At 40.5% G+C, this 26,445-nt stretch overlaps 1 protein-coding gene across 2 annotated transcripts; it reads left to right on the forward strand.

Annotated features, from left to right (window-relative positions):
- Positions 1 to 3,464: 3,464 nt before the first annotated feature.
- Positions 3,465 to 26,445, forward strand: PPM1K (protein phosphatase, Mg2+/Mn2+ dependent 1K). 2 transcript variants are annotated; one of them, XM_017895925.1, is made up of 7 exons: positions 3,465 to 3,888; positions 9,683 to 10,181; positions 11,080 to 11,180; positions 19,477 to 19,642; positions 20,052 to 20,196; positions 23,213 to 23,347; positions 25,635 to 26,445. In XM_017895925.1, the coding sequence occupies exons 2-7, from the start codon at positions 9,742 to 9,744 to the stop codon at positions 25,764 to 25,766; spliced, it is 1,119 nt and encodes a 372-aa protein (XP_017751414.1). In that variant the 5' UTR covers positions 3,465 to 3,888; positions 9,683 to 9,741; the 3' UTR covers positions 25,767 to 26,445. The 2 variants fall into 2 exon arrangements, with proteins under 2 accessions (XP_017751414.1, XP_017751415.1); XM_017895926.1 differs by lacking the exon at positions 3,465 to 3,888 and adding an exon at positions 4,011 to 4,343.

The raw sequence follows: 26,445 nt of genomic DNA on the forward strand, positions 1-26,445 counted from the left end.
CACCTCCCAGGTTCAAGTGATTCTCCTGCCTCAGTCTCCCGAGTAGGTGGGATTACAGGCATGCACCACCACACCCGGCTAATTTTGTATTTTTTGTAAAGACAGGGTTTCACCGTGTTAGCCTGGATGGTCTCGATCTCCTGACCTTGTGATCCACCGTGTCGGCCCCCCAAAGTGCTGGGATTACAGGCATGAGCCACCACACCCAGCCTTTTTTTTTTTTTTTTTTTTTTTGAGACAGGGTCTTACTCTGCCACCTAGGCTAGAGTACAGTAGTGAGATCATGGTTCACTGCAGCCTGGACCTCCTGGGCTCAGGTGATCCTCCCACCTCACCCTCCCCAGTAGCTGGGATCACAGGTATGCGCTACCATGCCTGGCTCATTTTTGTATTTTTTTGTAGAGACCAAGGTTTTGACATGCTGCCCAGGCTAGTCTCGAACTCCCAGCTCAAGTGATTGGCAACCTTAGCTTCCCAAAGTGCTGGGATTACAGGCATGAGCCACTGTGCTGGCCATGAATTCTTTTTGTAGTATATTTAACTATGCTTCAGAGATTCCAACCCAGAAGCATATAATTCATAAGAAGTAAACTGCTGGCTTTAATTTTAATGAGCTGTGGTAGAGTGTGAAATGGTGTGATTTTCAAAGGTAATTTCAAGGACTGTTTTAGTATCAAAGATATTCTTCAGAACAGCCTAAGTGGCTTTGCTTATCATATGACTGTGGATTCCAGTCTGTTATGGTACAAGGATTTTGCAAAGTCATGATGTTCTCAGATGCTGGGCATGCAAGTGGTTATAAAAAAGGTCAAAACTCCAGGACAATTCAAAATATTGTACACTTCCAAGCTTAAAATTTCCCACATCTTTCTTCTTTCTTGTTGCCAAAATTTTTCACATTTGTGAAAGCAAAGTCCTTCATTATCTGCACCAAATTTTAATCCAAATGATTGAGATACTGCAACACATGATACTACATTACTGATGAATAGATTTTTAAAAACTATTCTAACTCAGCTACCAAAATACTCCATCAAATGAAAAGGCCATCACCAAGAGATATGTACTAGACTGCTCACAGTGGCACTATCTATAATGGCTCTAAATGGCAAACTGCCCTAATGTCCATCAGAAGAATGAATTCATAAATTACAGTATATCCACAGAATGGAAAACAAAATGATCTACAACTGCATACAACAATATGGAAGAATCTTACAAGTGTAATGTTGAGTGCAAGTAGCCAAAACCAAAAGAACACATACTTTATGTCTTTATATATAACAATATAAAGATAGGCAAAACTACCTATGCTGTTGAAAGTCAGCATAGAAACTCCTTTGGAAGAAGGCAGGTTGGAAGGCAGGTTGATGGGGTTTCCAGATATTAATAACGTTTTGTTCCTTGATCTGGGTGCTGGATACAAAGGTGTCTGCAGACTGTGAAAATTCATGGAGCTGTCTACACTTAGGATATGTGAACTTTTTAAGACACATATTTCAATAAAATTTTTATGTTTTTAAATTCCAGGCCAGGCACAGCGGCTCATGCCTGTAATCCCAGCACTTTGGGGGCTGACGTGGGTGGATTGCTTGAGTTCAGGAGTTCAAGAACAGCCTGGGCAACATGGGGAAGCCCCATCTCTACAAAAAATATAAACATAGCTGTGTATGGTTGAGCGTGCCTGTAGTCCCAGCTACTTGGGAGGCTGAAGAGGAGGATCAGTTGAGCCTGGGAAGCAGAGGTTTCAGTGAGCTGAGACAGTGTCACTTCACTCCAGCCTGGGCAGAAGTAAAACCCTGTCTCAAGAAAAAGAAAAAAAGAAAAAAATCCAGGAAGTCTATGAAAAGATGTCAACTCAACATAATATTACTCAAGGTTATTACTATAATCTGTGAGCCATCAATGTGAAAGTCACTCTCTAACCGGGTTATTAAATGTACTGGATTCAGAACAGTTGTCCCTGGCCTAGAATAACTAAAATGCCAAATCAATTCTTTATCTTTAAAATCTCTAATCTCTCTGCTTTTCTCTCCCTTCAGTGACATTGTCATAGTTTAATCCAAGTCATCTTCCACCTTACATTTAATCTGTCATAATCTCCTAATCAGTTTCCCAATAGCTTATTTTAAGTGTTCTTTGCACACTAACCAAAGTGATGTAAAGTCTAAACCCAGATCCTTTCACTTCTTTTTTTCGAATGCCTCAATAGAAGCCCATTAAATTTAAAATGTAATGCCAACTCCAAGCCCCCATCTGCCTCATCTCCCTCACATCATGTTGCTCTTCCCCTCCCTCCATATGCTGAGGACACTTTGGCTTTCTTTCTGTTCTTCCAAAACGCCGGGCTGTCCCACCTAGAGACCTTTGTCTGTTGTCCCCTCTGCCCAGAACAATTCATCATTTTATTGGTTCCAAGGCTGAATGACTGATTGTTTAAATGCCATTTTATAAGGTTCTCATATAACAACTGTATCTGAAGTCATCCCCCAGAGTCCACACCACGTCTATTTCTTTTCTTGACATGATTAGTGTTTGGACGAACGAGGCAGGATGGCGCACTTCCGGGTTCTTCTTCACCAACTTTTCCCGTGTGCACGAAAATGCAGCCGGCGCCCAGGGAGGGTGCAGACCAACCCGGCATGCGCCAGGTGACGTCAATCCGAAGAGACCAAGATTTACCTGGTCGCACCTGCGGAACGCCCCCCCCCCACCCCCCCACACACGTCCATGCCCCGCCTATTGCCCTCCCACTCCTAGAAAAGCCGCTCCGACGGTCGCCACGCGCGGTCTTCCTCAGTCCCTCACTCCGGTCGGGATTGTAATGGGAACTCCGTCAGAGAGCCCCACAGGGGCACTCTGTCGGCCTCCTTTGCCGGAGGCCAACAGACCTCTCCCTACCCACCTACTTCCCTGAAGCTAGGTGACCAAAAATAAACTTGCAGTTTTGCTCCTGGCCTTTGCCTACTCGCTGGTTCTTTTGTGCTAGCTCTGGTGGTCTTTAGAAAAACAAATCAATTAGTTACTATTCTATGAGCTTGTTTACTTGTTGGTTTTCTCCCTCTTCTTTGTTAGACTGAAAATTCTATGAGGGTAGCTATCATGTCTATCTGTGTTAGGGGCGTATCCCCAGTGCCTAGCAAATGCCTAGCATACAAGACGTCCTTCAATAAACACAGAAATACTTGTTGAATGAATGAATAGACATTCCCGAAAGATCACAAGATACCTGTTCAGCCACGAAGAACACTGCACTGTGCACTACTTTTCAAAGACATGGCAGTGAAATCAGATGCCTTTCAAGCTCTAAGCCCAGGCAGTGTTGGCATTCCGTTCTCGGTTTCCTGGCGGTCACAACCACAGTCCCTTTGCCCGAAGCGAAACCACCTCGGCGCTCCGCCCGCTGGCGAGGTACCAAGACTCGCGGCTCCACCCACCGCCCAAGCGCGCCCCCTCTTTGGCTGGGGAGCCAACCTCGGGAGGGCGGGGCGCCGCCGCGAGCCACCACTGGCCCAGGGCGTTGTCGTTCCGCCACGCGGCTAGAGGACTGCGTGCGAAGTCAAATAGCAGCCGCGGGGAGGCTCGTTCCCATCGGCATCTGTGATTGGCTGCGATCGAGGGCCCAGGCGGCGGGCCAATCGTCTCGCCGAGCGCCGACTGGCTGGATCTGCTGTCAGTCAGCGGGAACAGACTTCTCCCTCTCCATCTGGTCAACTGCGGGAGAAAAATTTTCGAGAATTTCCAGCAGGCAAGGCAGTGGCCGCTTTGACTGCTTGCTTCGGAGCTCCGAGACAACGGAGAAGGCACTCTTATTTACCGACCTAGAAAGCCCTTTCCTCGCCCTCCGTTAGCTAATTAAAACATTTTTCAGGACGTAGCCATCCAGAGGTAAGAGCCTAGAGAGTGCAATTCATTTATTTCTGCTAACCGTGTATTCTGTTCTTTATTGGCTGTCGCGGAATGGAGAGTAAACGGAGAAGGGTTTCCCGGGAGGGCGAAGGGGAGACGTCGATTTCCGTTCCCCCGCCCCCTGAGTCGGTGCTTGGCCGGCGGTCTCTCTGGGTTCTCAGAGCGCCGCTTTCTTCCCTGTGGAGGTCAGGAGCAGCTCGTCCGGGTGGGGCGGGGCCCAGCTTGGCTGCCTGCGCCCCAGGCGGCTGGTTTCCAGCCCAGACTGAGCTTGGCCTAGAATGTGGCCGCAGCCTGGAGGGCCAGCGCGGCGCGAGCGGGGCAGTGTCGGTGGGCCGGGACTGGAGACCCTTGCCCGAGGCTCCGGAAGCGAGGATGCTACGGGCTGGGCGCCGCGTCGCCACCCGGGCGAGGGAAATGTGGCGACAACGGGCTCGGTAAGCCCAGAGGGAGGTTGGGAGGCGGAGACCTGGCGGCGGAAGGTGCCGAGGGAGCCCAGCCATCTGCGAGGCTTCACAGGCAGGCGGGCGGGCGTGTGTTCTTCCCGCCGTGTGTCACCCTGGCCACTCGCCTGTCAGGGCCAGCGAGCCAAGCCCAGGATCCTGAGCTGTCCACAGCCGAGCTTTTCAGGAGGTCCGGCATCGGGAAGGATGCACAGCCCCGACTGGTTTTGATCCGAAGACTTGGGTTTTACTTTGTGCGGGGAGCATTGTAGTACTCAAGGCCTTGTAGCTGGTGATGTCTTTTTCAGCAGCTGCTTTCTGTAGATGAGAGAATTCATCGAAGGTGACAAAGAAGTTCCAGGTGGAAGTAACCAGGGAATTTGCAGTCTCTAAAGCTCCACTGGCTTTTCTGAGCCTCCCACTATTAACGTGCAGCAAGGCCTCTTAGGTTCTTTCCGTCAGGGCGGAGGAATGAGGTGGTCCTTAGGTTTCAGAATGGGTGACTCAAGTGACAGATTACAATGACCATGAAAAAGAGCAAGGAGGCCAGGCGCAGTGGCTCCCAGCACTTTGGGAGGCAAAGCGGGCTTCAGCCGAGGAGTTCGAGACCAGCCTGGGCAACATAGCGAAACCTTCGGCTCTACAAAAAAATACAAAAATTACCCGGGCATGGTGGCATGTGCCTGCGGTCCCAGCCCTGGAGGTTGAGGTGGGAGGATTGCTTGAGCCTGGGTGGTCGAGGGTGCAGTGAGCCGAGATCGCACCATTGCACTCCAGTCTGGGCGACAGAGCGAGACCCTGTCACAGAAAGAAAAAGAAAAACAGCCATGGTCCGTGGTATTCTAGTTTGGCAGCCGTGACAGGAAGAAGAGCAGCATGTGTGAGTGTGTGCCTGATAGAATAGTTATAATATTTGAGTAGTGAGTTCTCGCTAATGATTTTTTCTTGCAACCTTAGTCATTACTGCTAATCACCCTGGCAACTTCCTTGACTGGAGTCCTAAGAGACGAGGAAAGAAGAGGGGAGAGTGGCTGGTGACATAATAGACTGTGAAGGAAAGTTCTTAAAGGCATTATCAAGTTACAGGTTTGGGATATAGTCTATGGCTTGTATGCATATTTACTAATGTGTCTGTAAAGATATCTATGGGAATAGAATACTGAGTACTTTCCTCTGCTCACATTTCAGCGCTTTTCTCCAGTCACGTATCTGAACATAGAAATACTCACATTAAACCTAAGGGGAGTCCTTTGGAGTTTTTATTGTTTTTTTCTTTTTTCCCCTCAGGTAAAGCAGTAAATTTTCTTTCCCTTCCTCCTGGCAGGGTATTGATAAAGAAGGTATTAGGGTCCAAATTAGCTGAAATACATTCTGGAAATTTCCATACTATTTGAATTCACTGGGATGCTTTAATTGATTTTCTAAAAAGGTCGATAAGTAAATATTTGGTTTAAGAATATTTAAAATGGCTGTGTTCTCATTGTGGAAGTTGTAGATACCTAAATGCCACTTCACAATGGGCAGATAGGAATGCTTTCTTAAAATATTTTTTCTAGAGGGATAAAATCTAAGCAGGTTTCAGAACTCAACTCCTGAATAATGTTTAGCATGTGCTTAAACTGCCCTTTTGACCTGCTTTTAACGTACAAGAACAGTTTAATTCAAATCCAGTACACCTTCCTGCCAGAGACAGTGCTTTCCTCTTGGATGACTTGACTTCCGAAGAGTGAATGTAATGTTAAAATGGTTTATAAAAATAAAGTAGCCATGTTTTCCGATTAAAAGATTGAGCTAAATCTCCCCTGCTTACTTAAAAAGATTCCTTCTCTCTCTTAGTTTGCAGAATAATGAACTCACTCCAATTTTTAATTGCTGAACTGACAAAGACAATTCTTAGATGTTTGCTAATTTGTTCTCCACTCTTTTGTTGTACAGAACACTGATTGCTTTTTTTTTTTCCTTAAGGTTTTCATTTTTCACATCACAAGTTCTACTCCCCTTGCCTTGCTCGTCAAAGCATAGTCATTTCTATGGGCATCAGCAGAGCTGTGGGGTCTATGATGGCAGATTCCGATTTTGAAGCTCTGGAGGGGGAAAGTTTTCTTAATGTGCAGGTTTAATTCAAAGTTGTTTTTTACTTTGGGAACTCCAGCTGCCTTTGCATTGTTTCTTAGGGAATATGGAGGGGATTGGTATGATTTAGTTATATTGCAGATGGAAAAGGACATGGAGTCACTTCATAACATCTCTTGTTTACCTAAGCAATGCTGACCTGTTTTTTTTGTTTGTTTGTTTGTTTTTTAAACTAGCTATATATTTGGGTCACATTTCATCTCTGTCAATAACATGTCTTAAAGTAGGTGTTTTCCTATGACTGCCTGCTTTCTGAGATGATTATAGAAACAATACACGAGGAAGGATGCCAGGTTGATTGATTTTAAAATATGCAGGTTTTTAACCTTACAGAAAGTGCTCAATTTGCATTTTATCTCATTTCTTAAAAATGTTTCCAGTGGATATTTGTTCTCTGTTAGAATGCAGTTCTACTTTATTATTTAAAAAAAAAAATTGGGGGGAGGATAAAAGGAGATAAAAAGGCAAGAATATACTAGAAGGGCTGCAGAAAATCTTGAATATTTATTTATTTGTAATTCCAGAACTCTGGTTTAAAGTAGGTGCATGACTGCAAAGTAGCCCAAGGCTGAATATGGCATATATACTTTCAGACTGAAGCCAAAACAATAGTATTTTGCTAATCTCAAGTTAACTCTTCAAATATGAATATTTTCTAATAAATGTATTTATTTACAGTTCTTTTTTTTCCTATATGATACAAAGCTGCTTTGGGAATTATCGCCAAATAATTAGTACATCTATTACCTGGTAGATTGTATTATAGTTTGAAATCTCAATTCATCAACTGTAGTTAACATAAATTGGTTTTATAATTTTTTTTTTTTTAACACACCATTGCTGGCTTGAATCCATAATTGTTGCTGAATAAAATCTAGCTCTCAATTAGAAGCAGAAGAACAAACATCTCTTACAATGGAATGTGTTATTTCTCTCTCTCACTCTCTTTTTCTTTTTTTAAATAGGCAGCGTCTTGCTCTATCGCCCAGGCTGGAGTGCAGTGGTGTGATCTTGGCTCACTGCAGCCTCCGCCTCCCAGGCTCAAGCAATCCGTCCACCTCATTTTTGTAGAGATGGGGTTTCACCATGTTGCCCAGGATAGTCTCAAATTCCTGGGCTCAAGCAATCCTTCCACCTCAGCCCCCTGAGTAGCTGGGACTATAGGCATGCGGAACCATGCCTAGCTAATTTTTGTATTTTTAGTGGAGACAGGGTTTTGCAAGGTTGCCAGTGGCTGGTCTCCAACTCCTATTCTCAAGTGATTTGCCCGCCTTGGGCTCTCAAAGTGCTGGGGTTACAGGTGTGAGCCTGTACAGGTCTAGCCTGTACAGGTCTAGCCATGTTACTTCTCTTTAATAACCAGAGATGCTGTGTCTCTGCCACCCTCCAACCCCCCACCAATGTTGTCTTATAAAGAAATGAATTTCAGCCTTATATGCAGGATCTTGGCCAAAAGGCCAAGAAGGGGTGACTTCCTAAGTCTTTGATGATACATTACTTGTTTTGGTGGCCATCTTTATTCTAAATTCTGTTGTGGCAGAGCTCATATATTTTTTATTGCTTAAATATCTAAAGATTGAGGCCAGGCTGTGTGGTGCATGCTTGTAATTCCAATTCTTTGGAAGGCTGAGGTGGGAGGATCACTTGAAGTCAGGAGTTCAAGAGCAGACTGGGCAACAAAGTGAGAACCCATCTCTACAAGAAATTAAAGCAAATAAATGTCTAAGGATGTTCTTTGGAACCTTATTCTTTCTTTTGCCTGTTTTACCCACCAAAAGAAGTAATGGCCTTCCCTATACATACATAGCTAGACTGATTACCAAAAATTCACTTGAAAGTAATTGTTTGAAATCTGTAGTGCATTTTCTCATAACTGCACTCAAGCTGGGTTTCATTTGTGTATGTTTATACCTTTTGGAAATATACATTTTTTCAAGTTCATTTTTTATTGTGAAATAATATAAACATAGGATTGAGAATAATATGCTGTAGGCCATCCACCAACATCATCAAATCTTAGTATTCTGCCGTCTTTTTAAGTTGATTTTAAATGAATAAAGTAATAGAACAAAATCCTATGGAGACAAATTTTTTATTTGTATGGAAAATTCCCAGAAACAGGTATGGAAATGACCTCCAGTGGGGTAGGAATTCCCCATTCAGATAGGAATAACACCGTGTATGTAATGCCAAGAGAGGCTTTAGGATTGAGTTTCGGGGTGGAGTCCAGAAATGGGGGTATAAAGTAATAGTTTCAAAGAAGTGTAGTCTCAAGTGTTGGTGGGTTGCTAGGGTCGGGGAAAGGAGAGCTGCAGTTGTGAATGTAAATACATAGTTCACTTGTTCAGAAATCAGGGCTGCTTGTCACAAATGCAGTGCTGCCAGGTTCCTGAGATCACACCCACACACTCTCCTAGTGAGAGAGTCTACCAGGAAGGGGAGCATTGAAACTGGCTTATCTTTGTGCCTCTGGGGTGTTTGCACACCAATTTATATTTACCATAGTAATATAGTATGTAAAGTTTAGTAGGTTGAGAAATCTTAAAATAAAACTTAGATTTATCCTAGATTATGTTTTTGCTAAAACTTGGCCATTCTTTGGAAACAGAACTATTTTAAGTGTTCTATTAGCCTGTTATTTTTTCTTGAAGAGACTTTGTTGCTATTGTTAATATTTACCCCTATCTTTTCTTGAAAGCAATAGAGTTAATGAAGGGAAGTATATTTATTTATACCTATATTCTGTGTCCTTGCTACTGGAAGTGTAACTTGCAGACGAGCAGCTTCCGTATCACCAGGGTATTGGTTAGAAATGCAGAATGACTCCACCTCATAGCCACTGGGTCAGAACCTGCATTTTAACAAGTGATGGCAGGTTCAAGTTTAAGAGATACATGTTCTGTGTATGTGCACACCATCAAATTTTAATAGAATTTAAATGCTGTGAATGGGGTAGGAAAATCGATTCATTTTTGATCCACTGTTCTTAGAAGTAGACTATTGGATGCCTACCCAATATAGAACATAAATATATGTATTTTCTGTCAAATCCTTTATGACCTTCATTTTTGGTAATATTTGATGACATATCAGTTATATTCAAAATTTCTGACGGTCTCTCTCTCTCCCTCCCCCTTTTCCTCTCCTCCTCTCCCTCTCTCTCCCTCTGTCCCCTGCAACTTGCATCATTTTTCTTGAAGACATTCCATTATTGTTCCATTGACCTTTCCCTCATCACTGAGTCCTTTGGAGCTGAGTTATGTCAACAGCTGCCTTAATTACTTTGGTCAGAAGCGGTGGGAACCAGGTGAGAAGGAGAGTGCTGCTAAGCTCCCGCCTGCTGCAGGACGACAGGCGGGTGACACCCACGTGCCACAGCTCCACTTCAGAGCCTAGGTGTTCTCGGTTTGACTCAGACGGTAGTGGGAGTCCAGCTACCTGGGACAATTTTGGGATCTGGGATAACCGCATTGATGAGCCAATTCTGCTGCCACCCAGCATTAAGTATGGCAAGCCAATTCCCAAAATCAGCTTGGAAAATGTGGGGTGTGCCTCACAGATTGGCAAACGGAAAGAGAATGAAGATCGATTTGACTTCGCTCAGCTGACAGATGAGGTCCTGTACTTTGCAGTGTATGATGGACACGGTGGACCTGCAGCAGCTGATTTCTGTCATACGCACATGGAGAAATGTATTATGTATGTACAATGACTTTCGCTCCTGACTTTGCAGTTCCCCTATGCTTCCTACTTAAACTTTCACCCTTTGAGGCTTCCAGGGTAAACATATTACTTGAGTGAGTGCGTGCTGCTGCTTCATGAATGAACAGTAGTTAAGTGTGCCATTTATTTCTTATGGTTATCACAATTTCAGAAATGCATGTTTTAACAACTCCCCTGGGGAAAGCATTAACCAAAATTCATGGCACTTAATTTGTGATTATTTTAAGTGAAGTGGCATAATATACATGAGATAACCTATGAGAAACATTTACTCCCATCAGTGTAGGACGTCTAAGTGCTTCAGTAAATGGTAATTACTCTTTCAAGTGGTGTGAATAGCTTTGAATACTTGACTTGTTGAAAATAGCTTTGGATGATTGGCATTAGTGTGGGAAAAATGCATTTAATGCAGGCATTTTGGAGCTCTTCAGTTTATTTACTTCAACTATTATTAATGCATTTTTGAGGATCACATTACTGCTAAAATCGAAAGAGGGAGAACACGTGATGGAGTTATGACCATGTGACTATATTTGACTTCCCAGTGACCATTTCTTGACTTCCTGTGTATACTTCATTCCACGAAAGAACTCATAATAAGAGGGAACTCTTGGCCTTGCAGAGTTGTGGTAGTGAGGATTAATTCTTCAAGGACAAGGACTTGGACTTTCATTTTTGTGCCCTTAAAAGCTTATCACAGTGCCTGATGCTTAGTGGATTTTCAATAAGTATTCCTTAGCCAGTAAGTCTTCAGCATTTGACCAGAAAATCATGAGGCCCATTGTGTGGAATGACTGCTAGCCAGAGTAACAGTGAGGAGAGAAACCTATTGTAAATGATTGTTTGAGGCTCTTTTTTTTTCCTCCCCACAAAGGGATTTGCTTCCTAAGGAGAAGAACTTGGAAACTGTGTTGATCCTGGCTTTTCTAGAAATAGATAAAGCCTTTTCAAGTCATGCCCGCCTGTCTGCTGATGGTATGTAAAACTGTCACATTCCTTGGGTCCTAGGGAGTATGTGGGGTGGGGAGGAGTAAAAGGCAACAATTTAAGTCCTTTGGGGAGGGGATTTTAATGTACAATTGTTTGTAAGGATTTATATAGAAATGAGTTTATATGAAGAATCACATTAAATGCAGTTGGGAATCCAAATTAATGTTAATACCTCACTTTTAAATGAAATATATTGGAGAGTTCTTCAGAAAGAGAAGCCCCAAAACAGTTCTGATGTTGTACTTTAGTTTTTAAAAGATTTAAAAAATGTTTAATCTGTTTGCTCATTTTATGGACAAAATGCCCATACTATGAGTTTTGTTTTGGGTTTTTTTTTTTTTTAGATGGATCTGGTGACCAAGTGCTGAAATACACTACAGGGTAATCACATCTAGCTAGGATAGTCATTGTCCAACAAGAAAAAAATTGCAAATAGGTCCTAAATAGAAAAATACAATGTTAATATGTACTAATTTGTATAATTAGAAGGAAAATATTTTCTGTCACTTTTGAAAAGCTCAATCTTGCAGCTTTCCTCTGGTAACTAGTGGTATTTTCAGCAGAAGGGCATGCTAGCTGAATTTAAAATTTTGTGTATACTGCATGTCCTTAAATTTTGAAAGTGAAATGTTTCTGGTTTTGACTACATTTATCAAAACCATTTCAGGAAAATACAGCAAATGTTTTTTAGTTAGCTAGCCTCAAATCTTTTGCTGTTAAAGTTAACCCTGAAAATTTCTGTACCAGTGAAATGAATGTGTGCATGTAACCTTGTAAATGATTTGAAAATGAATCATGCAGTAATCTTGATCTATATTTGGTTCATCCTTTTCTAAAAAAAAAAAAAAACAAAAAAACCCACAAAAAACAAAAAACCACGTGCACCACAGAAATGTCATTTTCACAGTCTTCAGTTGGAATACATAAGGATAGAGATTCTCTGCATTTCACAGTGAAGGAACTGAAGATTAGAATGGTCAAGGTCAGTTCAGAGTTAGGGCTGAGATTTTCCTGACAACCAGCATTCTCTCTCTTCTCTCATGAGGAAAGGAGAAAGTAACTCTGGGATGGTTCTATTTACCAGCTTGCGATTTTTCCTGAGGTTTTTTTGAGAACCTTACTATCACAGTCCTCAGGAAAGCATTACAGTCCACTCTGTTCAGGGATATGTTTTCCAGTTTGTAGATATTTAGGCCCATTTTCTTTTCTCTCATTCGTTTGGAATTTTTTCTTTTTCTTTAAACGGGATCCTTACCTTTAAGAAGACAGAAGTTGAAAGAGGTAAACTTTATGCATAAGATTTAGCTCTTGTTCCAAATAGTTAAAACACATGAAGGAGAAGAGGAAATAGAATGTTTTCTTACAGTTTTATTTTTATTACTTCTTGAATTTTGGTATGCTCTTATTTCATATTAACCAAGTTGGCTGTGAGTCTGGCTATGTCTCACCCCACAATGTTTATTGACTGTAGTGCCAGTGGTGTGCCTCAGCTGTTCTGTAAATAGCTGCAGCTTACTGGGCAAGGTTTTTGGATCAGAATGTCCAAATGTATCCCAGGCATGTGACCACCAACCAAAAACACTGACCTTCTGAGTGCCATCAGCCTTTTTTAAAAGTATCTAGTCAATGTAGATGCTTAAACCAAACAGTGATTGACTTGATGTAAAATATGACAGGACTCCTTTTATTATTGAATAAAGTATAACTCAATAGAATTTTGAACTTAAAGAATTTTATTAACTTGCCTATCTTAAAAGAAACTTTCTAAAGATACCTTTGTCACAAAAACAATTAAACAGTCATGTAAAGAAATTAATCACAAAAATGTAATTCATATGCTGACTTCAGCAGCACATACACTAATATTGGAATGATACAGAGATCAGCATGGTCCTTGTGTAAGAATGGCACACAAGTGCAGGAAGCGTTCCATATTTTTTATTCTTAATAAAATTAATTTGTAATAAATTAAAATGCATTATTTAATTTAATTCCTCTGTCATATGCTTTGAGGTAATGATCCCAGAACATTATTAAGATATTTTAAAATGGATTTTTCTTATAATGGTAATTTGTTTGAAAGTATAATGGAGCAAGACAGGATGGTGCTCTTAGTGTGTACTACAAGAAAAAGTCTATTATAATAGTTATTAAATCTTATTTTGTTATTAAATTGTTATTAAAATTTTATTTTGTTATTAAATCTTATTTTGTATATATTCTTATTGGTCTGTGTTTTTTAAAATTAGTGTTTTGAGAACATTTAAAAATCTTATTCTTAGTAAGTTGCCAAAGCCTTCAAAGATGGCAAAAATTGTCTTTTGATATTTAGGGCCTGTTTTATCAAATACATTAAAGCCACTAAAGATAGAATGCCATATGTTGTGTAACTGTTCAATTTGTGGATATTTTAAAATGTCATTTTGTATTTCAAAGTTATTATTTAAGTTTAAAACTGTGGTTTTTCGCAAGAACTGAAGCAGTATCAGTATTATAAGAGTGGATAATATTCTTTTCGGCCTATGTATATAGATAGGACCAGTGCCAGTGAAACAAAATTTTGTAGTAAGTGCAGTTTACCCTCTCCAGTTTCTTTCATCTTTTCTCTTTTAGTATTAACCCCTTTCCCCTCCTCTTGAACCCTTCCTGTGAGGTGAAGGACTGTGGCTTATTCATTTTTGAATCTCCAGTGTGCAGCACCCTGCATAGAACCTGGCAGGTACTCAATAATTATTTGGATTGAACTGAGATCTCCACTGCCTACTCTTTCTCATTGAAGTTACTATAATTTTTTCTTTGATTATCATATAGCTGATTTAATCAAATTATGAATAAAATATATGCATTTTAATGAGCTGTCACTCCTGAGTGGATTTGAATTTTAATTAGCAGACACCTGAAAAAGGCTTAGTTAAACCATAGAAGTGAATCACTAATGGTGAGATTTTAGGTATAAAAGAGAGGCGTGCCCCTCGGTCCTACCGAAGCAGCATTGTTCATCTGATGTAATACTTGAGTTTCATTGTTTCATGCCAAGGAAATCAAGGACGAGGACACACAAGGAGTGAGGTTAAGAGTGGAGACTTAATAGGTGAAAGAAAGAGAAAAGCTCTCTCCTCAAAAAGAGGGGCCCCAAACAGGTTTCTAGTCCATGGTGAAGTACAGTAGGCTTTATGGGTGAGCTTGAGGAGGCAGTGTCTGATTTACATAGGGCACAAAAGATTGGTTGGACCAGATGTGCCACTTGCATAGTACACGAAAAACTGGTTAGGGCTAGGTATGCCATTTGCATAGCACATGAAAAACTGGTTAGGGCTAGGTGTGCAATTTGCAGAGCGTTCCATAATTTGGCCACACCCACCCTAATCTTTTATTATGCAGATGCGTTCTCTACCTGGCCAGTGCCATGTTGCCCATTTCTTTACTGTACACATGGTGACAAAGAAAAGGGAAGATGGAGCATATTGAACATGCTTGGTCCCAGGTAGCCCTTTTCTTTTCTTTCTTTCTTTTGTTTTTGTTTTGAGACAGAGTTTCACTCTAGTCTCCCAGGCTAGAGTGCAATGGCGCAGTCTCAGCTCACTGCAACCTCCACCTCCCAGGTTCAAGTGATTCCCCTGCCTCAGCCTCCGGAGTACCCGGGATTACAGGCGCCTGCCACCATGCCTGGCTAATTTTTGTATTTTTAGTAGAGACAGGGTTTTGCCATGTTGGTCAGGCTGGAATCTAACTCCTGATCTCAGGTGATCCATCCGCCTCAGCCTCCCTATGTGCTGGGATAACCAGCGTGAGCCATCACTCCCAGCCCAGGTAGTCCTTTTCTATTGGCACAGCTGCTGGCATTCACCTGTGCAAGCTTCCAGCTTGCTTATTTATGTTTGTAGCTCAGTTTTTCAGGTTGCTCTTTGTTAGAAAAGAAATGGTTTGGAGGCTGCTTTTTGTTACAAAGGAAGCCTTGCCAAGGACTCCTTTACCCTCACTATCTGCCTAAATAATTTATTTCTAGCTCCTGTATCAATACCATATTAACTTCGTTAAGTGAAATTAAAACATTCTTATCCCTTCTCAACTTCAGTTCCAAAGCTGTTAACAGCTACATAAAGAACTTCAAATTATCTTATTAACATTTAAAATATTTACTGTTGAATGGCACTGCTGTTGCCTAAGCAAGTTCACATTCAAGTTACGCTTAGTGAGAGCTCTTCTCTCCCAAGCATGTGCAAGTTCAGCGTGGGCAAGAGACTTTTATGTGCATTCAGTCCTTTCAAAAATGAGACGATGCCAAGCACAGACGCAGCATGTCCTGGATGACTGATCTGTAAAATATAAAAACTTATCATCTGAGTAGAATAAAATAAAATAATTTACTGTTGTAGCTGGGGATATTTTGAAAAGAATAAAATCAAAATGCCACTTATCAAGAAATGGCAAGAACAAGAGTCCCTTGCCCTTAAGAAATTGTCAGCTATTTTTATTGCTTTTTTGTTAAAGCATTTTAAACCTGTCCTTAGTTATCAATAGCAAATTTCATCACCATCTTTTAATTTTTTAATTCAATTTATACCAGTATTGTCTACTTTTACAATTAATAAAAGCAGCCAGTAAATCCAGATGATATCCCACCAGTCTGTTGTTTATAAACAGATAGCCACTTAGAACAAACTAGATGGTAGAAAATTAGGTTATAATTCTGTATTTCCTATAAGCTCTTCAGAGTGTTTCCAGATTGCTTAAACTTTGAAAGCAACAAAGTTCTGAAAGGGACAAATGGAACAAAAAGAGAAGACTCGTTCTGACATTCAGAGTGGGGGACATTGATGGCATTATGAGTCTCACCAGAAACTTTTATGTTCCTCATATCCTGTGACCTCTTTATGAAAGAATTAACCTACAAAAGAACCAGGGCTGTAAACACAGCATTTTTGAATCCCCTATGCCGGGACAGTCAAAAGAAAAACAAATAGGGAGAGCATTGATGAGATATTCTTATTGTGCTGCTACTGCTTCAGCTCATTACTTTGATTTTGGTGTTCATGAGTCATGAGTCTAGAACACCCATTTTTAATAAATATTGAAACTGTATTGGTTTATACATAGTATTATTTACACAATTGAGTAATTACTAGGGGTCATTATACTTTGAAAAATACAGCTTTTGCTCTTTATGTTGGCATTCAAAATCTTGATCATTTTTCTTTTGATGTGTCGACCTGCAACACTGGGGAAAAGAGAGAGCTGCAGAAATACCCATTTTGTGAATTATATAAAATTATAAACTGAGTCTCGCTAGCCTTTATTTAAACAATGAATTTAAATTAATCATTCTACTCAAAACTCTGTATTAAGCACTATTAACAAATGCATTACTCCATGTATCTGGTATAGCAGGTGCTTTGATTTCTTCTGGATATATATTTAAGTCCCAGTAATTTGGTGGTATACTGTAGTTTACATCCTGTTTGTCAGATACAAATTCTTCCATGCTGTAACTGTAGATTTACCTTTCTATTATTGAGACAATTCTGATATTGCTACCAAACAAATTTACAGTACATTTTTTCTAACTCAGTAAAGGTAGTGATTTACTGTGTTTAAGACCAGCTATTTCAGTGAATGTGTATATGCATGAGTGTTTTTGTGAGTGTGTTAAATGTATGTCTGTGTCACCATTTATGTGTCTTGGTACAGATACATTTTTATACAGTTTTTTCAACCTTAGAAACCACAAAATTAAGAAAGAAGTGTTACCCTGGGATGAAAAAAATAGACTCAACTACAAAATACCATCAACTGGAACAAACTGAGTTTTGGAATAATTGATTTGGCATCTCCTAGAATATTATATAATTTGCTAGTTAAATTTTCACCAAAATAAAAAACCCTTCCCTTATTTTGCAGCTCTTTCTCTGCTCTCCCCTGTGTTGCAGGTTTGTAATGTTTGAGCACAATTCCTGGGTGAAATTCCTATTTGCCTCTGTGCGTGTTATTTGTGGCAGAGAACTGTGCCTGGTCAGCAGCTCTAGACCTGGAGCCCGTGGACACTATATGCTGGGCTTCAGTGGAAAGAGAGATCTGCTTAATTTTGTCCCAGGTGAAGGAGTCCAGCGGTTCCTAGCCTGGACTACGGGAAGGTTCCCACATCTCTTTGTCCCATTAGTTGAGATGACTTGCAGTAGAAATTGTCCAGTGAGTGTTAAGAACTTATTGAAAGATGTCTTAGTTTTCTAGTTTTGTTGTTAGGACAAAAGTGAGAATTTTACTTCCATGTTAAATGTTAAATGAAAATGAATGCTGATTCAATATTTACATTCTTAAATACTTAGCAAATCAGAATTGACAGTTAGTTTTGAAGCCTTTCTTATAAATCCTGGGATTTTGGAACTGTGAAGTTGGGTTGGTAAAAACTCAAACTCTTTTAAAATTCCTAGGTGACAGAGCCATGAATTACAAACCTAAATAAGTAAACTTTTACTTATGAAATTTTAACTCTTTTACTGTGGCCAATAATAAACCATTTTTAAGAAAGCTATTGCAGATGGTTTAAACAAAGGGAAGGAATGTTAAATTCCCAGGACAGGTAGCATCTGAATAAATGCCTGTGTTCCCTTACCTGGCTCTTTAAATCATTTGAAATATTATAGCTAGTCAAACTGTAAAGACTCCACTGCTGTATAGTCGTTTGGGTAATTTAAAGTTAAGAGTTAACATTTGTAATATAAATATCACTAATACTTATGCTAAAACATTTATGTTATATGGTGGACAAATATGTCTTTCAGCATTACAGAAATAATTACATTGGCATGACAGTTCCAAAATCAAGAGAAAAATGGAAAGATAGTGCAACTATAAATGTTATTTCTCAAGAAAGTTCAGCATGACTATAAAAGATTAAGTAGAGTTTATTCATGCTTTCCATCTTACTTTTCTGATTAAAGCAGGCATTTTAATATACTGATTGGAAAAATCTATCTATGTATATATCTCCTTCCAATGCATTACTGATGAAGTTTTCAAAATTATCTTTTGGGGAAAAAAAAAAAAACTTGGAAAGATTGAGTCTTAATCAGTCAAATCAGTAGCACTTTGTTTTCCTAAATCTTTTAAAATCATAGTCATCTTTGGAATGTTTTAAAGAGTTAAGAGTGTTACTAAAGACAATACCTGCTTTGAATAAGTTATCTTTTCCAATTTCTTCCACTTTGTTTTATCTTTTAGCCCATAATTTCACAGTATTCTCACTTTTGACAAGGCTCAATGCAAATTAACAATTTTTAACAGATGATAAAGAACTTAGGGCCGACACTGTTAGAAGAAATCAAAGGAAGATGCAGAAATGCAGTCTGAGTTTGATGGAGGAAACAGTGGTGACCTCAAGCCCAGTAACAATGAATTTTATTTGTTATTAGAGAAAATTCATATTTGTGGGATGCTCTGACCCTAAGCAGGACCCCAGGAGTTGCAGCTGGCAGTACTGCCCTGCGTTTGAAGACCGTCTCTTTGTATTATAACTTCCTGGAGTTAGGAGTATGAATTACACCAAGTTTATGAAAAACTAGAATGAACTTCATTCTCCACCTTCCCCTCCCCCGCCCCAGATTTTCTGCTCCTGTAATGATGGTTGTAACTTTGTTTCATGTCTAGGGAGGACAAAGATAAACAGAAAAGAATGTGAGCCTGTAACCATTTTAGGATTTTTTGATGAACATTTATAAAATTAAAACAGTTTTAGAAGCATACAGAGGTACAATATGCAAATCGTATACCCTTGGCATATCTCACTTAGCCTACTAACTGAGAATATGTTCACAGGATAGGAGTAAAAAATGGAAGAGAAAACCTTCTAAATCCATAGACTATAGAAAAGTCAGCTTGCCTCAGTGGACTCAATTAGACCTAAGTCATCCCACCATCATAGTCAACGTAATTAAATTTTAATACTTTCAGTCCGGACACCAGATATCCATGAAGGTGTTGTTATAAGTTCAAGTCAGCTCTACTTGATATGAATAGAGGCCATTTGTAGATAGTGACGCAGTGTTTGCCAAATTAGGTTAGCAACCTTTCTGTTTGCATAGAGCCTTGTTACTGAATTAAATACTTGTTTCTCTGCATGCTGTTACTTACATAGTTCATTTGCATTTTGCTTAGCTCTAGTTAAATTAGAATGATCTATTCCAGCATCAGTTTATCATGCTTGTGTTTTATTTTGTAATAAAAATACCATATCCAATCATTTGACTGTCACTAACTTCTACTCTTTTGTTCATAATACTTGTAGCAACTCTTCTGACCTCTGGGACTACTGCAACAGTAGCCCTATTGCGAGATGGTATTGAACTGGTTGTAGCCAGTGTTGGGGACAGCCGGGCTATTTTGTGTAGAAAAGGAAAACCCATGAAGCTGACCATTGACCATACTCCAGAAAGAAAAGATGAAAAAGAAAGGTACTACCACCACTGATCCATGATATCATTCTATGTGGATGATGTTTTAGTTCATAATAGTTTTAAACCAATGTCATGGTTAAGTTTAACAGTGACTTGGTTTTGGTTTTCTTTTTTTTTTTTGAGATGGTGTCTCACTCTGTCGCGCAGGCTGGAGTGCAGTGGCATGATCTTGGCTCACTGCAAGCTCCGCCTCCCGGGTTCACGCCATTCTCCTGCCTCAGCCTCCCAAGTAGCTGGGACTACAGGCGCCCACCATCACACCCAGCTAATTTTTTGTGTTTTAGTAGAGATGGGATTTCACCATGTTAGCCAGGATGGTCTTGATTTCCTGACCTCGTGATCCGCCCGCCTCGGCCTCCCAGTGGGTTCTCTACATATCACATCATTGTCATTTAACTTTTAACAGGATCAAGAAATGTGGTGGTTTTGTAGCTTGGAATAGTTTGGGGCAGCCTCACGTAAATGGCAGGCTTGCGATGACAAGAAGTATTGGAGATTTGGACCTTAAAACCAGTGGTGTCATAGCAGAACCCGAAACTAAGAGGATTAAGGTAAGAAAGGACCTGCAAACACTTGATAAACCTGCAGAGAGTGGATGTAGGAATGTCTCTGCTGCACCTTTCTTTGGAAGCCTTAACTGAAGCCAAATGATTTTTAAAAGGGAAGATTTGATTTATCAAATAAATGATTTAAAATTCATTTTAAATGATTTTAAATTTATGGAAGGATAAAAAAACTTTTCAGGTAAAATAAGATGCCACTATTCTGGCCTAATATATTGTAAAGGACAAAACAAATTCTTTTTTTCCCCCTTTTTAGGTGGTTCTTAGTTGAGACACTTTCTTGAAAATAAAAGTCAGATTAATTACAACAACAACAAACAGACATTTGCGCATGCTGTACCCATTGTGCAGGGAAAGTCCTCAGTTAAAAGTATTTCTCAAGGCAGTGGCTTAGGAGCTTTGCTTAAATTGTATTTAAATAAAGAGCCATAAATCATGCATAGTGACAAGATAAAGAAGAGAACATTTTCAGTCTTTTAAAAGTCAGGAAAATGTGGGGAGATAGTAAAACCTGTTCCCAGATTTCCCTGGTGCCTGCTGGTTCCTTCTCTGGACCGATAAACAAGTGCTGTCTTCAGTAAAGAAGGATTGATGTCCTGCCACCTGTCAAGTAGAGGCTGAGGAATTGTACCCCTGCCTTTTCAGTGACTTGACTTTAGCAATCCTCAATATTTGGGGGAGAAATATTTTGGTTTCTCTCAGTATGAGGTGTCAGGTTTTTGTTTCACCCCAACTATGGAATTCTCCTGGTGGAATGGTCCTGCTGTTCCTTCTCACCTGCACCCAATCAACCAGCATCACCTGCACCCAATCAACCAGCATCACCTGCACCCAATCAATCAGCATCACTTGCACCCAATCAGCCAGCATCACCTGCACCCAGCCAGCACCACCTGCCCCCAATCAGCCAACATCACCTGCACCCAATCAATCAGCATCACCTGCACCCAATCAGCATCACCTGCACCCAATCAGTCATCACCTGCACCCAGCCAGCATCACCTGCACCCAATCAATCAGCATCACCTGCACCAAGCCAGCATCACCTGCACCCAATCAGCCAGCATCACCTGCACCCAATCGATCAGCATCACCTCCACTTGGAAGCTGCCCCAACTTCCCTTTTCCACTAAGCCAAATAATCACCCATCTCTACTTCTGTGGCATCCATTGCATGCTAGTAATCAGTGTCCTCATTGTNGCACCCAATCAATCAGCATCACTTGCACCCAATCAGCCAGCATCACCTGCACCCAGCCAGCACCACCTGCCCCCAATCAGCCAACATCACCTGCACCCAATCAATCAGCATCACCTGCACCCAATCAGCATCACCTGCACCCAATCAGTCATCACCTGCACCCAGCCAGCATCACCTGCACCCAATCAATCAGCATCACCTGCACCAAGCCAGCATCACCTGCACCCAATCAGCCAGCATCACCTGCACCCAATCGATCAGCATCACCTCCACTTGGAAGCTGCCCCAACTTCCCTTTTCCACTAAGCCAAATAATCACCCATCTCTACTTCTGTGGCATCCATTGCATGCTAGTAATCAGTGTCCTCATTGTCCTGAACTGCACCCCAACACACACCCAGTCCATGAGCTGACACTTCTCTCAAACTCCTGAGCCACAATAGTCCCTAGCACAGTATAGTTAGGCTTCCAAAACTGGCAACAAACGCTTGTTAATTAATTGCATGAAGGGTTTCAAATCTATAGATATCCCACTTCGTGTCTTATATATATCCCACTTCATTTTATCTAACAGATACTTAGGCAGAGTTTACTATGTGCTAGGCTCTGTTCAAAATAAGTACTACTATCCCCATTTTTCAAGGAAAATCTAAAGCATACAGAGGTCGATGCACCTCTGCTCACCCAGCCAGGTAATAGAGGCAGGATTCAAATCCTAGAAGCCTGGCCTTAGAGGCAGCACTCATAACCATTACATTGAGCTACCTCTCAGCATTGGGCTATCTGGATTCTCCGTTTGTGATGTTAAATTATGGAATTAAATCAAGATATCTTGAAGGGTGTTTGCTAAATTGTTAGGAGTGATTACCTCTGGTGATGGGATTTCAGAGGATTGCAACTTCTTTACCCTTTACTTTCTGCTTTTAACTGCTATTTATATTTTACTAACTAAACAGTAGCTTTATCCTTGTTGGTTAATTCTAAATGTTACTACTTTTGCCCAACGTGTAGGCTTTGCATTTTCACTGTTTGCCTATGTATTAGTCTGTCCTCACACTGCTAATAAAGATATACTCAAGACTGGGTAATCTATAAGGGAAAGAGGTTTAATGGGTTCACAGTTTCGCATGGGGAGGCCACACAATCATGCTAGAAGGTGAAAGAGGAGCAAAGTCAGCCTGGCGCAGTGGCTCACACCTGTAATCCCAGCACTTTGGGAGGCCGAGGTGGGTGGATCACGAGGTCAGGAGATCGAGACCATCCTGGCTAACACGGTGAACCCTGTCTCTACTAAAAATACAAAAAATTAGCCGGGCGTGGTGGTGGGTGCCTGTAGTCCCAGCTACTCGGGAGGCTGAGGCAGGAGAATGGCATGAACCCGGGAGGCGGAGCTTGCAATGAGCCGAGATCACGCCACTGCACTCCAGCCTGGGCAACAGAGCAAGACTCTGTCTCAAAAAAAAGAAAAAAAGAGAGAAAAGAGGAGCAAAATCATGTCTTACATGGTGGCAGGCAAAGAGAGCATGTGCAGCCGAACTACCCTTTATGAATCCATCAGATCTCGTGAGACTTCTTCACTGTTATGAAAACGGCATGGGAAAGACCCACCGCCATGATTCAGCTATCTCCCACCAGGTCCCTCCCACAACACATGGGAATTACGGTAGCTATAATTAAAGATGAGATTCGGGTGGGGACACAGTCAAACCATATCAGCTCTTATGTAGATGACCACTTAGCAAAACATAAAATCTTTGAGGCAGAGTCTAGCTTATAATCATAGGCATTTTGTTCTGATTGCAGTTACATCATGCTGATGACAGCTTCCTGGTCCTCACCACAGATGGAATTAACTTCATGGTGAATAGTCAAGAGATTTGTGACTTTGTCAATCAGTGCCATGATCCCAACGAAGCAGCCCATGCGGTGACTGAACAGGTGACTCAGAGCTTCTGCCTGAAAAAGTCCCAAGGAGAAGGAAAGGACAGTCCAGGCATTGTGTTTTAGCTTTTGAGTGTTGCAGTGAATTTTATACTTGATTCCATAATATTTCCAATTATAAAATTTTTTATTATTTCCCCAAGTTAAAATTTTAATATGCCAAGGAAGTGTGTTTTGTTTATTCTTTGGCTTTGTACATACCTTGAAATGATAGTAATGGCAATAGTAAATTATAGTAATAGTAAACTAATATATCACTTGCTATGTGTCAGACAGTATGCATATATATTAACCCCTTACTGTATGTGTTATACAGTATGTACAATTACATATATTGTAATCATCACAATAATCCTATTAGGTTGGAGCTATTATTGTCCCTTTTCACAAATGAGGAAAACAGGTACAGAGGCTATAGAGTTAATCACTGAACTATTAAATCGCAAAACTATTAAATTGCAGAACTGGACTTCAAACCCAGACAACTAGGTTCCCAAGTCCAGCCTCTTGGCCATTAAACTAGAGTGCTCCAAGTAAACACCCAATTTGAGAATATAGCATAGTCACTTTCTGGTTATTCAGAATGGGGGTGTGGAAAAGATAAACCAAAATACAAAAAGACATAGGGATGAGGTTGTGTGTCAGTCAGAACTAAAATTAGAAGAAAGCTGGGTAATATCCAGTAAAGAAAACATAAACTATGCTTTGTATTATTTAAAGTATTAGAGGTATGTTTTAATTCAGCAGCTATTTTTGCATTTCCCAAATTAAGATAATAGACCTTACTTTAAAAGTATTATTTGCTTAGATGGGCAAACATGATTATAATACATGAATTATTCATTTGGTTACTGCCTTCACCTGCGCTAAAGAGGGTGTTCATGAAATTGAGGAAATAGGCCCAGTTTCATGGATGAACACTTCTTTCCTAATTTCAGCTGTCTGTCTTGCAGATATTTGCATTCTAATTCACAAAGGTAATGAAATTTGTAATGAATGCATAGTGTTCCATTTTATTCTTATACATAGTTCATTTGACATTTCCTCTGGTCAAGAGATTTAGTTATGTTTATTTTTTCCATACTATAGAGGAAGCACTGTAATAAACATTCTGATGTCTATTTTTGCATATCTGTTTCCTTCAGGCAATAGGTTTAATTCTTAGAAATAGTATCCAGGTGCAGTGGCATGCATGTTTAGTCCCAGGTATGAGGGAGGATGAGGTGGAAGGATTGCTTGAGCCCTTAGAGATAAAATTTTCAGGCCAGGGATGGTGGCTTAGACCTGTAATCCCAGCACTTTGGGAGGCTGAGATGGGAAGATTGCCTGAGCCCAGGAGTTCAAGACCAGCTCGGGCAACATGGCGAGACCCAGTCTCTCCAAAAAAAATATTTTTCATACTTAGCTGGGCATGGTGGTACATGCCTGTGGTATCAGCTACTTGGAGGGCTGAGGTGGGAAGATCACCTGAGCCTGGGAGGTTGAGGCTGCAGTGAGCCGAGATCGTGCCGCTGCACTCCAGCCTGGGTGACAGAACAAGACCCTGTCTCAATAAATAAATAAAATTTCTAGATGAAAGAATACACAGTGTTCTAGAGCATTTAATAAGTTTGTCAAATTCTCCTCCAGAAATACTGTACCAGTTTACACTAGCATGTTCTACAGTTTGTTTCTCCAAATTCTTGCCATATTTTTTTTTACCAATTCGATATTCAATAGATGGAAAAATCAAATTTTAGTGTAGAAATGTATGTCTTTTTTCTTTGTTAGTAGAGTTAGCTAGCTGCATAGGCTTATTAGCCATTTGTATTTCTCTTATGATTATGACTAGTTTTTTTTTCTTTCAATTTCCAAGGTTTTTATTCTGTTAGGGTAAATTTCCCTAAAGGGAATTGAATTCCTGGTAAAAGCTAACAATTATCAAGTCCTTACCATGCGTTATGCCCTACACTGAATGCTTTACATGTGTCTTCATTTTCAGGAGCTGCATACCAATGCACCTTAGTCCACTGGTGTTTCTGTTGCCAAAATTGCTACAGCAGAATGTAGTTAATAGGGTTGTTTTGGGTCACCTGTTACTCAATGTGCAATTTAATAATCCTTGTGGGCATTAATGCAGGGTGAAAATCACAAACCATTGTGAAATAAGTAGGTTAGTGACTGCACATAAGACCAGTTTGGCTTTCTGGGGGAAGGGTATTTCCAAGGGAAGGAAAGGCTGATTTCTCTTTGTATAGACTGTGATTTCCAATGTTTTTCTCTTTCTTCCTGCCAAACCTTGCAGGCAATACAGTACGGTACTGAGGATAACAGTACTGCAGTAGTGGTGCCTTTTGGTGCCTGGGGAAAATATAAGAACTCTGAAATCAACTTCTCATTCAGCAGAAGCTTTGCCTCCAGTGGACGATGGGCCTGATTACCAGCTGGGACTTTGAGCTTCTGTGCAACAGTTTTTCACTGAGCATGTCAAGAAACTGATAAACTCAAAAATGTCTCCTGACGCACTAGATCAGCGCACAAGTCAGTGTAAACTACTTTTCATAAATGCTCATCATATTTATGGTCAGCTGTACATGTTCAGTGTAAATATATGTGTAGTGAAGCTACTGTGAGTCTTTAAATGGAAAGAGCAAATGAGAAGTGGTTTGGATACACTTGGTGAGAGATGAGAGTGTCACATTAATAATTTTTAAGCCTCTGAGGCAGCTGTGGGTTTCTTTTGATCATTTTTGTTCTTTATTCATTTGAGCACGTTTTGAAGTTCTTCAAAACTAGTCAGTTTGAATTTTGACAGCTGATCTCCAAGTTTAAAAAAATTTTTTTTTCTAGACTTCGCTAATCCTAAAATGCAAGTTTTTATTTTTAATAACTGTACCAAGAAATAATTATGAAAACAGTTCTCTGTTACCATATTTTGTATTCTGGACCACTTACTGATGAAAGTAACTGTGCAAAAGAAATTAATTTGACTGGGCGCAGTGGCTCATGCCTGTAATCCCAGCACTTTGGGAGGCCAAGGTGGGCAAATCACCTGAGGTCAGGAATTCAAGACCAGCCTGGCCAAAATGGTGAAACCTTGTCTCTACTGGGAAAAA

Source organism: Rhinopithecus bieti, unplaced genomic scaffold (genome assembly GCF_001698545.2).
Source record: "Rhinopithecus bieti isolate Rb0 unplaced genomic scaffold, ASM169854v2 scaffold_28300, whole genome shotgun sequence".
Lineage (NCBI taxonomy): Eukaryota > Metazoa > Chordata > Mammalia > Primates > Cercopithecidae > Rhinopithecus > Rhinopithecus bieti.